Source organism: Hibiscus syriacus, unplaced genomic scaffold (assembly GCF_006381635.1).
Source record: "Hibiscus syriacus cultivar Baekdansim isolate YM2019G1 unplaced genomic scaffold, ASM638163v2 tig00110156_pilon, whole genome shotgun sequence".
Lineage (NCBI taxonomy): Eukaryota > Viridiplantae > Streptophyta > Magnoliopsida > Malvales > Malvaceae > Hibiscus > Hibiscus syriacus.
The window spans coordinates 2,703,533-2,716,734 of NW_024062606.1; the positions used below are offsets into that span (position 1 = coordinate 2,703,533).

The 13,202-nt window shown below is 31.7% G+C and overlaps 1 protein-coding gene and 1 pseudogene across 1 annotated transcript; one reads left to right on the plus strand and one right to left on the minus strand.

Annotated features, from left to right (window-relative positions):
* Positions 1-291: 291 nt before the first annotated feature.
* On the minus strand, positions 292-3,487 carry LOC120215800 (annotated as a pseudogene).
* A 1,731-nt stretch (positions 3,488-5,218) lies between these two features.
* On the plus strand, positions 5,219-8,068 carry LOC120215801 (protein STRICTOSIDINE SYNTHASE-LIKE 10-like). The gene is made up of 3 exons (XM_039213361.1): positions 5,219-5,515; positions 7,225-7,494; positions 7,570-8,068. Exons 1-3 carry the CDS (start codon positions 5,259-5,261, stop codon positions 8,066-8,068), a joined length of 1,026 nt encoding a protein of 341 aa, XP_039069292.1. The 5' UTR covers positions 5,219-5,258.
* The last annotated feature ends 5,134 nt before the right edge of the window (positions 8,069-13,202 follow it).

The following is a 13,202-nucleotide window of genomic DNA, read 5'->3' on the forward strand; positions in this document are numbered from 1 at the left end:
TTTCTGACCATCTTTTGAATTATTTATGTTTCTTTTGCCTCCGCCAAGAAGCCAAACTTAAAATTTTTAAATTCATGTTCGAACATGCATCTCACTCGAACACTTAAAAAAAATGAAAAATCTCAATTTCCCGTTCATCTACCAGGCATAAACCAAGGCTTCTATTTCACTTTATATACAAAGAGGTTCCTTATACACCAACACTCCGAGAGCTTAGCTTGTGTTTCAGTAAACTGCAAAATCAGGATGTAAAACGAGACTCAACTAGGGTTAGTACGGAAATTAGACAAGTTAAATGTGCCTCCAAGGTCTTTCAGCAAGGGTTACACATTCATCATATCTAGAACAACAGGCCAATGGTCGATCTTTTGTCCGGCTGCTTGCATGAACCAATACATGATCACCGGCCTAAGTCCTTGCTTATGGCTCCAGCTTTTGGAGTTCTTAGTGGAACATATCTGGGGTATTTGTATTTGTTGATGGTTGGCTTATAACTCACGTAACCCCACATGAAACTGCTGAAAGATCCATATTCCCTCAAAATCTGTATATTTCATGGATAAAATTCATTAACTTTCTAAAGAAAAACGATGCTGTTCTAGTGTTCAGAGATAAGGAAGGAGATGCAGATGCCGGAAAACGGAATGAATTCCGGGTTTGATTCATTAATTACTAAAAACTTGCCTTGAGTATGCATTTGGCGTTTGTCTGCATCTTAACATCATTGCTTTGTTCGATGATATCTTGTTGATTCCTTCATCTCCCATTTTAGCAACATTTTCAGGATCAAATCCCAAGCAGGATTCTCTGTCCGATTAACATAAAATTACAAGCTTTAGACAACATTTCACTAAATACTTATTCGATTATCGCCAAATTCAACATGACTAATTTGTTATATAAGCTATATATGCATATGCAAACTGAAGAACAATATCCTTTCTTTTCAAAATCTATCCAATTATAATCCATCAGCATACCAGACAAACGCAAGCAGTTCGAACAATTGGTTGTTTGATCGATTATCAATCGAAGATGTCGGTGAAAACAACATTAGGAGATTAGATGTCCGAATCCGAAGAATTAGAAACTTGTCATCGTAAACAGGAACTCCCCATTGCTCGTCGTGAAATAATATGTAAACCTTTTCTGTATCAGAAGACTTCTGTTAGTTTCTTAGGCATCAAGTTATCATCAACTTCTTCCATCTTCGTATACATATATATAGTAGTAATAATTCAGATTCATATAGTAATTCATGGGATTCTATTGTTTTGGAAATGTTTGAGAAAAATCATGGGATTCTCTTTGCTCCTCGTTTCGTAAGCAAAACAAATAGGGATACCTTGAACAGATTGCGCGTCGTTTCCTTTGGTGAGGGGCGAATAATTGTCTGAAGTTGGCTTTGGTCAATTGGAAGTATCTAGTTCGTTCCTCAGCTGATGTTGAATACGAGTGTATGGCTGAAATTGTCTGGTTGATCGAATTATTGGAAGAACTGGGGATGCAGTGTAGAACGCCACTCAAGCTTTTAAACCAATAATTCACCATGAAATGATGCAATCACTTTCTCCATTCTGATATGCTAACGTTAGTACCAGAGATGGTATCAGCATATTGATATAAGAAAATAAAATATAATTTTATGATAAAAATATTTAATTCGTTTAAAAAGTAATTGATTTATATTAATTCATAAATTTTGTAAACTTGAGAATATTTTAAAAATATATATGAAATTAACAAAAAATTATGAAGAAAATAGAAAACTATAATTTATGATACATGGGATTAAGCCCTACGGAATGCAATATTTGAGTTAATTGACAAATTTCTTATACACGCATAGTCTAGTTTAGCTTGTATGTTAGTTGAATATACACACACACACACACGGGCGGATCTACTAAGTTTCATAAGAGTTCAGTACATCTCTACTATTTTAAAAAATGATTAAATTTAGTTTGATTTGTTAAGAAAAAAATTACATATACATTATTCATAAAAAATATTATAATTTCGAATCCTATTTTTAAATTTCTAAATATATATATATATATATACATTGATCATATATATTTTGACCGCTTATAAGAGAAATAATTTCTTTTATTTTAAAATCTGGATGTTAGAAATTTCGGTGGCAAGCCGTTCTCTTCCTCCTCTCTCTCTTTTAATTTTAATTTGTGTCAATTTTTATAAATTAAATCAATTTTTTTATTATTTTGTTTAGTCGGGGCCACATTGTCGGTTGTCTTTTCTCTTTATTTTTTTTAATTTTTTAATAAAACAATTATATATTTGTGACATGTTTATCTCTATCTTTATGACACGTTTATCTATACCTTTATGATATGTTTGTCTCTGTATTTTGGTAGTTTTCGGTTGTTTGGCTGTTGTTTTCGTTGATCTTCTTTATCAGGGTTAGATTTGACATCGTCACGACTGATGAAGATGATGCTTATTTATTATCATGCTGATATTCCCTAGTTTTTACCATCAGATTAATTGGATACGCGTTTTGCGTTCGTGGATAGTTTTTTCACGTCGTTTGACTCTGATTTACAATTTTTCGATGGTATTTCAATAGTTTCATCCCCTTTTGTTATTCATTTGCCGATGCAGTCAGATTTGTTTGTATCTTTATTTTGTTCAAACATTGGTTAAGTTTTTTTTAACTTTTTTGTTTTTAGTCCTTGTGTGATTTTTATGTCAATGGTTATAGAAAAATATACTAATTATAATTTAATTTACATTTATAATTATGTTTATAAATCTTAATCGTAATTCTTGATATTTTATATTTTTAATAAAATTAGCTACTTTCTATATAAAAAAGTTATGTGACAACTAATTTATCAATAAAAAAATAAGTGTATAAAACTCAAAACAAACTGATCAATCCTTTAATTTACCCTAAATAATTTTATATTATATTTTCTAAAGAGAAAGACAGGTGTTTTAAAGATGACAAATACATTTATCTCTCATGAGAAAATAAATGTAGATTTTATGGGTGATTTTTTGCAATAATACAGTTGAGAAAAAATTGTTTAAATAGAACACTTGAGAGATTATTTATTCAAATGAGATGAATATTACAGTACACACCGCGTCTCTCCAATGTCGCATAGAACATTATGTGACTCTCTCTTCTCCGGACCACAATGCGTCTCCCCCTCCCCTTACATGATGCAATCACAGTGCGTCTTCAGGTGGTTGAGGGAGAGACTCATGAACTGTAATGCGTCTTTAGGATGTACTATAATAATCACCCCATTTAAAAAAATAATTCCGATAATATAGTTTTTTACGAAATAAAAAACTCAACTGTTTTAGCTGAAAAAATTAGCCCAGATTTCAATTTTAAACCAATAATTCACAATAAAATGTAAAAACAAAATACATTTGATATTTAAGTTTTTTCTTTTTAACAAACCCTCTGCTCTGTCTTTTTCTTCTGAACCCTCTGGCTTGTGTTATCCATATCAGTACTGCGATAACAAAAAGAATTGGATATTAGGAATTTATGTGGCAACTATATTATAAAATTAATTTTTTTTTATTTTCGTCAGCCATTTTTTTTTTAAAAAATACACACAACAAAATCTGTACAATTTTTTCTTCCAAATTTTACGTCGTGAGTATTAATAATTTAATACTTTGACACTTCTAAAAGTGTCAATTCCATTGATACTTAATTGATTAAAAATAAAAAAAATTAATTTAGTTAGATATATTACTATATAAATTTATTTCATAATAAAAGTAATTATCTTTATGAATAGTTATTATGAATTAAAATTAAATGTAAATTAATTATCACTTAAAAACTACCACTAATAAGGATGGAAGACCGATACAATTTCATGGATTTCGCATCGCATCCGCTTCAATTAGAGCAAAGATGAGTATAAATTTAGTTGGTAGTGGGCGGGTGTGGATATAAAAAGTCATACACACCTTGGGTAGTGAGTAGGTGATGGGTTTGAGACCTTACCCGCCCCACATCCGCTCGCCCACTAACTACCTATCATATAAATTTTGGACTATTATGAATTTAGGTATAATTTTAGAGATTATTCCGTAAATCTTAAGATTTTATAATATATGACTTGTAATTTAATAAAATATTAGGTATAATATTTTTAGAATTGAAGACCATCACTTATATAATCTGTGAGGTTGCTGTAGGCATGTATGGACAAGTACAAGTGGGTACGAGATGGGTGGTGGGTAACCGATTGACAGTGGGTATGGGGATGGATTTAAGAATAAACTCACATGGATGGGTGCGGATTTAAAAATTTTACCCATTGTAAATGGTGAAAATGTGGTAGATATAAAAATATTAAGTACATATGAGTAGATATAAAAATATTAAATACATATGAAGATAAGGGAGGAGGTATCCGTACCCACCCGCCCGTTTGTCATCCCTAACCATGAACCTCTTGTATTATTGTTATTTTTAACATTGATGGATGGAATTTTTATTCTTTGTCCATGGTTTTTTAAATTAAAGATTATTTGTTTTTATTATTATTTTAGAATTATGATCATTTCTATTGTTACTATTTAAGGTGAAAGTATGAACACATATCTGTATAGTTTCTGGTTTTTATATTCAAAGGAGAGCGTAGGGTAATGGTAATGGCAAGTTGGCAACTAGGCAAAGTGATAGTTGTGTGGGACATTAGCCAGTAGGGTTTTTCTTCACATACAATTAAGTTCTGTGGCCTTCTATGTTTTGGTCATATTAATTAAAAGAAAAGGTAAAATACGTATTTAGTCAGTCAATTATCTTTGTAGTTTCGTCTTGGTCACCTAATTAACTTTTTCAAAATCATCACTAAATAAATGTTTTTGTCCTGGTTTTTCACCCGGCTTTAAAAAATTAACAATGTTATTGATGTATCATTGTTAGGTAATATTATGTCATCATTGAAAAAAGTATCATGTCAATAGTTTTATTTATTTTTTAACAACGGTCGATCAAAATTGAACAAAAACCTAAGTTTAGTGATGAATTTAAAAAAATAGTTGAAAGATCAAAATAGAAACACTAGAATAGTTGGGTGACTAATGACATATTTTACCCCAAAAGAAAAGCCAGTAAGCTAGTAGTTCATGTATGAGCATCTCCTCCCCTATATATGTCCACATTGCAAGCTTGAGCTTATCAGGGCTGTAAATTCAAATCCGAGTATATTGTGTCTGGATGAATTAAACCTGTATCGTCGATTCAAAGTTTCAACATGAAAATGTATATTTTCTCAGTTAAATTTCTAGCCATCGTGTTTTTTCTCTTAGAGAACGTTATACGATCCTACCAACAGCTTCCTATTCCGGCAAATTACCACCAGATGGATCTGCACAAAGCCAGCGGCCCGGAAAGCATCGCCTTCGATTGTAAAAACGAAGGGCCCTACGTCGGAGTATCCGACGGGAGGATACTCAAATGGCAAGGGCTGAACCTCGGCTGGAAAGAATTTGCAGTTACTTCGCCCAACAGGTACTCTACTTACTTTTCTGAGCAAGTATTGATGATCAAAATTGTACGTTAATATTTATATTCAAATATAGGTGGTCCAAAAGATTATTGTTATTCCTAAAGGGTCATGGTTACGGGTATATCGTCTGTATGGATATTTAAGAGTTTATCGCATAAAAATTATCTTATAATCACTGTAGGTTAATATATATATATATACAAGTGTTAAATACGAGTATCAGACCGATAGTTAGGGATGGAAAACGGGTGGGTTGGGTGCGGATACCCCATCCCCTATCTCCATACCCACTTAATATTTTCAAATCCACCACTCGCCCACCCCATGACGATATGAGAGACGTACTCGGCTAGACCCGCCTAACATTAACCTTAAGTTATACATAAGCAATAAACATAAAACAAACACGTCAATTAAGAAGTATAATATTAGTCTATAAAATTATACCTAATATTTGGTTAAATTATAAGTTATATCTTATACAATATTAAGATTTATAAATTAGTCTCTAAAATTATACCTAAATTCATAATGATCCAAAATTTAATGGGTATTTAGTGGGCGGGAGGATGCGGGGCAGGTAAGGTCTCAAACCCATCACCCGCCCACTACTCGCGACGGGTACCACTTTCTAAATCCACACCCACCCACTACCAACTAAAGTTATACCCATCCCTGCCCCAATTGGAGCGAGTACGGTTCGAAATCCACGAAATTATATGTGTTTGCTATCCCTACCAATAGCTCTTATCTCACTCCAATGGCGGATCCATATATAACCTAGGTCTATCGTGAAATTCAAATTTCTTTATATTAGTTGTCTATTTTTTTTGAAGTTATCGGTCCTGAATTTTTTTTGTTTATTTGTCTCGTATAACAAATTTTTGTTATTAATACATATATCTCCACCCTAAAAATGTTTCAAAATCAATCACGGTATCACTCCATGCATGCGAAACAGTTTTTTTAACTTTTTAATTCTAATTTTAACAGAAACAAACTCCCTCTTTTTTGTCCTTAGATGCATGCATGCACGCACGTAATCTTTCGTTATGATTAATCAAACATCAAGATATTATTATTAGTGGTAGTAATAGTAATAGAAGAAGAAGACTGCCTCTTCAAAAGAAACAGGTCGTTATCACAACAGTATTTGTACACAATAAATTTGGCTCAATTCTCATTGGTGATTTCTGTTGGCATTTATAAATGCAATTGTAAATGAGAGGGCCACGGCGTAAATGGAGTATTTTCAGATCTTCGCTGTAAATGTACCGGAAAATAACATGATAGAAAATTATTTTAAAAACTTACACGATTGGAATAATTAATGTACGTATTAAACTTTATAAAAATGGAATTCTTTTTTTAAAGAATAACAGGATAAAGTATACAAAGACGATACAAGTTTCTTGTTGGACAGCTCTTATTTTCTATGGCTTAGGTTTTGCCAAGCAGGACAATCTCGGAGCCTTCTGTTTTGGCTTTGACAATTGAAATCAACGTTAATATCAACAGCCGTACGTAAAACATTGAATGCTTGGTTTGTTAGGAAAATTAACCTAATTTGGAGACTAGCTATTTGTTCTTAAATAATGGTAAACAGATACACTTAATTCAAGTAAAATCATTCTATATACAAGTCCGTAAATTTTTTTTCCTCTTTGATTAAATAATTACTCATAACTTAATATTTTGTTTGTTGGATTAGGGATAAGAAGGTGTGCGACGGGGCAACAAATATAGACCTCGAACCAACATGCGGGAGGCCGTTGGGTCTAAAATTCAACCGCAAGACATGCGATCTCTACATCGCGGACGCTTACTTCGGTTTATTAGCAGTAGGTCCGAACGGAGGCAAGGCTCGACAACTCGTGGCTTCGGCCGAAGGGATCCCGTTCAAATTGACGAACGCTTTAGACATCGATACCGATACCGGGATGATTTATTTTACTGATAGTAGCAATACTTTTCAAAGAAGGTATCGAACTCTTTAACTTTTCATTTCAGCTTCACTTGTTCAACCCATGAGTGTAACAAGAAGTGATTGTTGTAGGCATATTTTCTTATCGGTAATGAGCTTCGATAGAACCGGAAGGCTCCTAAAATACGATCCTCGGACGAAACAAGTGACCGTAATGTACAAAGGCCTAGCATTTCCCAACGGGGTGGCTTTGAGTAAAGATAACTCGTTCCTTCTCGTTGCGGAGTCGATGAAAATGAGGATTTTGAAGTTTAATCTCGGGAACGAAGGGAATGGTTATGTTTTTGAACAGTTTGTGCAGTTATCAAGAACTCCGGATAATGTCAAGAGGAACGAAAAAGGAGAGTTTTGGGTCGGTTTGAATAGCGGAAGAGAAGGTATTCAAGACGATTTGTTCGGGTTTGACATGGATCCTGTCGGAATCAAATACGATGAAGATGGAAAGGTTTTGAAACAGGTGGACGGGAACGGCGGGCTCACGTTTAGTTCCGTGAGCGAGATTGAAGAATTCAATGGAGAGTTATACATAGGTTCGGTACTGAAACCTTATGTGGGGATTCTATCCGCATAGAAGGATTAGGATTATTATATTTCATCAAATTATTATTGTATTTGTATTTGGTATCCAATAATGATAAGTATAAAGTTATTTTATACCGACATTAATATAATAATATGATGATAATAATAACAATAATAATGTATTTCACTTGTTTTTTTAAAGATTTTTTATTAAGTTAACGTGATTATAAAATAGTATATGTCCTAAATATTTTTAACTATGTGACAATAAATGTTTAATTACTCTTATTGTAATTGTTAATGTTTGAATCCGAAATCTATAAAAATATCAATTTTTTTTGTAATTATTAAGATAATTTTGTTTATGTTACGTAGATTTTCATTCTCTCTTTATTCTCGAAATTATGAGATACGGGACTAAGTATGAGAGGGGATTTACTTTTTAAAATGGTAAAACTATAGTAACGTAAGTATAATAATACTAGATGTAAATTAATCATAAAATAAAAAAAAATTAAAGTTTTGGATAAAAAATATTATACCAAAAGATAGTATAAGAAAATTTACGATTAAATGCGATTTAAGATTTAAATAATTCGATTTTAAACTCTAATTTCTAATATCTATTTATATAAATATGATTATTTTTATTGATCTAGAGTATGTACAAGGCAATATTTATTCAAATATAACTCTAAATCTTTCGACATAAACGCTCTCACTTCTTCTATACAAATATGTTTATTATTTATGAATAAAATTCTCAAATTTTGATTTTTATTCTTCATCAGTCTGCAAAGAAAAAAAAGTAGAATTTTATATCGATTGAACTATTTCATTATGCGGAAGTTCCACGTATATCCCTTTTTTATTTTATATTTTAAATGAATTTCTTCTTTAACTAGCTCAATATGATAAAAAGAATTTGAATCACATAACTATAATATAACTATAAATTAATAAATTATAAACTTTTGTTTAATTATCTAAAAAATATTAAATTTATGAGTTCTTGTTTTGGTTTTGGAATACAAGGGTTTTTATGATGATGGGTAATGAAAGAGGGAAAGTTGTGGGGGCATACAACGATAGTGTTGGGCTTTTCCATGATTATTACAAAACAACATCGGATGTACGATGTAAGAAACATCCACAACAATCTCCGGTCGGTGTATGCGCCTCTTTGTAGTTTCCGGGGCGGTGGGCTTTTCGGAACGGAAGATGGGACAGGTTCACCGAAATTTTCCGGTGCTAGGAGCTCCGATTTCAATCCTGAAAGTAAAGCTGTTACGTCCTGACGGTGGTGGTTTTACCGGTGCAGACAGGCGGGTTTTTTTCACAGAAAGAGAGTTATTTGACCGGTGGAGAAGACGATTCAGGCGAAAGATCAGACGAAATTTCAAACGTCGGCGATGGATTTTCAAAGCAGTTGCAAAAAAGATTAAAATATTAAGTAATCAACAGGGTTGAAATTCGATCTCGATGTCGTTTTCTTCGTGTCTTGTTTCCGACAGAGACATGAAATGTAATTGAATTATGCGTGGACCGGCTAATAAATGAAAAAGGCAAGAACATGTTCGAGAGACAGGACCAATCTCAATCTCAACTTAATTTTGAACCGAAATAATTTATCCTTCTTTTCCAGGTGGTTGGGTGTTAAAAGGATGTCATCTAATTCCGATTGAAGTGTCAAAACTCAAAAGAATTTTGAAATTGAAATTACAACGAGTGGAAACCTGGTGACAAACAGGGAAAACGATACAACGAGTGGGTGAAGAGATGAAGTTAACTTTCCATTTTGGTCCCGGCACTTGAAAAAGAAGCAATCGTGGTACGATTCCTGACAGCATTAAGGATATTATTATTTTTAATAGAACCCAGTAGTAATATTAAAATGTAAAAATATCTAAATTATAATAAAGTTTATAATTATCATTGTAAACTAAATATTTAATTTTGACATTTTTTATAACATTTAAACTATGAATTTTAGATAATATAAGGATCATATATGAAAAAGGTTAAAAAAACTACATCGACAAACAAACTATAAAAATGAATTAAGCTATTGAAAGAATACTGATAACCGCAAATCAAAGTTGAGCGTAATGATAAATTATCTATAAACACAAAGTCGTGCATTCAAATTCAATATAAGGGTTCATAACAGGAAAAATCAATATGATTACAAATAAGCGTCATCTTGATCAGTCATAGCATCATCAAATCTAACCATGAGAAAACATAAATAAAAAATAGTCAAACGATCGAGAAAGAAAACAAAAAACATACCACAAAAGGCAAATATAGGAAAAAAGTGTCATAAAAGTATAATTATTCTCATTAAAAACTAAAAAATAAACATAAAAAAAATCGATGATGAACAACTAACATAAAAAATGATGTCGTCATTAACTAAACAAAATTAAAAGAAAAAATTTAATATGACAGAAAGAAAATCACACAAACTCAAAGGAAAAAAAAGAGGGGAAAGAGAGAGCGGCTAAGGTATGTAATTGTAAAAATACTTTAATTTTTAAAAAGGGTGTTATTAAACATTAAATGTTATATCATTTATACGATTGATTTTTTATTATTTTTATTATAATATTAGATTTTAATGTTAATAATTTTTTATGAAACTAAGATGATTACAAATAGTATTTGTTCTAAATACTCTCAATTATTTGACAATGAACACTCAATCACCCTTTATAATAGATAATGCTCGAACTCGTGACCTTTAAGAACAATTACAATTCCTTTAACTACTTAATTAAATTAATTCATACTTTAATTTTAAATTTCATTATACTATTAAAACGTTAATTCAATAATAGTACAATAACGTGGATGATAGTTGTCGACGTAAATCAAATGATATTGTTTTAATGGGACTATTTTGACGTGAAAATATGCATGTGTTTTCACTTAAATAGAGTTAATCTTAACAAATTAACGGCGTTGAAATTCAATTCGGTGTCGTTTTCTTTGTGTTGATGAGTGGTTTTTGTCTTTGACACAGAAATGCAATTTAATTGGCTATTTGACATAACTGACATCAATTTTCTTTAATATCTCTTTTCTGACACCGTTTGATCAATATTTCTCGAAGTAGCACTCTTTCTGTTGAGCTGGCGAAAGACACGTCCTCGGGACGCGCTTTACTCGTGTTTTCGTTGAGTTGGATACCACGTGTGGAAGGCGCATCCCCGGGGACGCGCCTTTCGCCAGCTCGACTGCCACGTATTTTGTTTAATAATAAATATTTTATTTTTAATATTATTATAAATTAATAATATATTATGTAAAGTGTTTCGATTATAATGTAAGAATTATCAAATGTATTTTGTTAATGTGTGTTAAAGGTGGAGTGAATTATCTACATTAATATGATATAACAATATATGAAAACCAGTTTTGACTTTATTGTAGTTATAGGAAAAATGTATAAAATTATAATATTACACATATGGTTATATTATTATTTTTTATTTTGATTATCGATCTATTAATTTTATCAGTTAATTATTTAAATGTTATCAATTAGTCATCTCATATCAATATTTAACAAAAATATTGATGCATAAGTTATTAAATTAGTATAATTACATATTTAATCTTCAAGACTTACATATTTTATGAAATTAGTCTTATTGAAAATTTAATTTAATAAATTTAATCCTCCAATCAGAACATTAAATGTGTCATCGTATACATAAATTTTTAATAACTTTTAATTTGTTTAATTTAATATTTTTCTCTACTTAGAAAGTGGAATTATTATTATATTTAAAAAAAATTATAACTAATAATATTAATTATTATATTAAATAAATATATTAAAAATTTATGTATTTAAAAGTTAAAAAAAATTATTTAGGTGTACATACATTGACAAATTATATAAATACAATAACATTAAATTATTAGAAACAAAAACATTCATTTAAATATAATATTAATTACATAAGAGTTAACGGTTATATGATGATAACAGAGCTGGACATTTTTTTCTATTGTGCACGATGTTTCTACAATGCCCATATCGTTTTTGTTCTGTTGACTTCTCCCGAATATCCATATCACAATGTATTCTAGTAGATTTTGGACGACCTGAGTCCCTCAATAGCAATGGATCTGGTACAATTGTAAGCCAAGTTTGAATCTCATTTGGGTCTCTTTCGTTTCCTATGGGCGGGAACTCAAATTCATATACCTTGAATACTTGTGAAAGTTGGTATACGGGATCAACATAATTTTTGTAGTCCAAATGCGAATGTGAGCAAGCAGCAATGACATGAGAGCATGAATATTTGAGTGCTTGAAAGAAACCACAATCGCACAACCTCTCTTGCAGATTAACTCTGAAAGAGTTAGCTCCAATCCCTTGCAGCGGACGTGGCATTTCGGTTACACGAAACAATTCACGGGTGCGAGAAAAATTTGTAACTAACATCTCATTTGATGCATCCATTTTTTTTTTGTAAATCAACTACTAGTCTTGGGTGGTAAATATGTCCGTTTTGCATCCAAGTAAGAGCTTGTCCACCGAGCTTTGCAAAGAGTTGACCCAAACGAAAATAAGTCGTTTTAACCAACGCCGTGACTGGTAAATGACGCGCCCCCTTTAAGGTTGAATTTATTGCTTCAGCCAAGTTTGTTGTCATATGACCATAGCGATACCCCCCGTCATATGCATTTGTCCATATTTATTTGCTGATGTCCATAATGTACTCGCACCCCTTCTTATTTTTGCCAAACAACTCTTGTAGCATCGACTCAAACCTTTGAGGTAAGAGTTCGTAACCTAAGCAATTAGGAATATGTAATAGTTAATATGAAATATATATAAGTAATAAGAAGTTGATAGAAAAATTGGGAAAAAGTAACATACCCATCCGCACGACTAACTGACGTTCATCGTTCTTCTTGTGTTTTCCGTAATAGTTTGCAGCAATATGACGGACACAATAACGATGTTGAACATGTGGAGGTCTATACATTCTACCCAAAGAGTCCATTGCTGCTTTTATCCCTGCTCCTCGGTCTGAAATAATGCATACTCGTTCCCTGGTGACAACATGTAAACGTAATTTTTTAAGGAAAAAAGCCCAAGACTCAGTGTCTTCTCCTTGAACGAGGGCAAACGCAACAGGAAGAATATTGCGGTTTCCATCTTG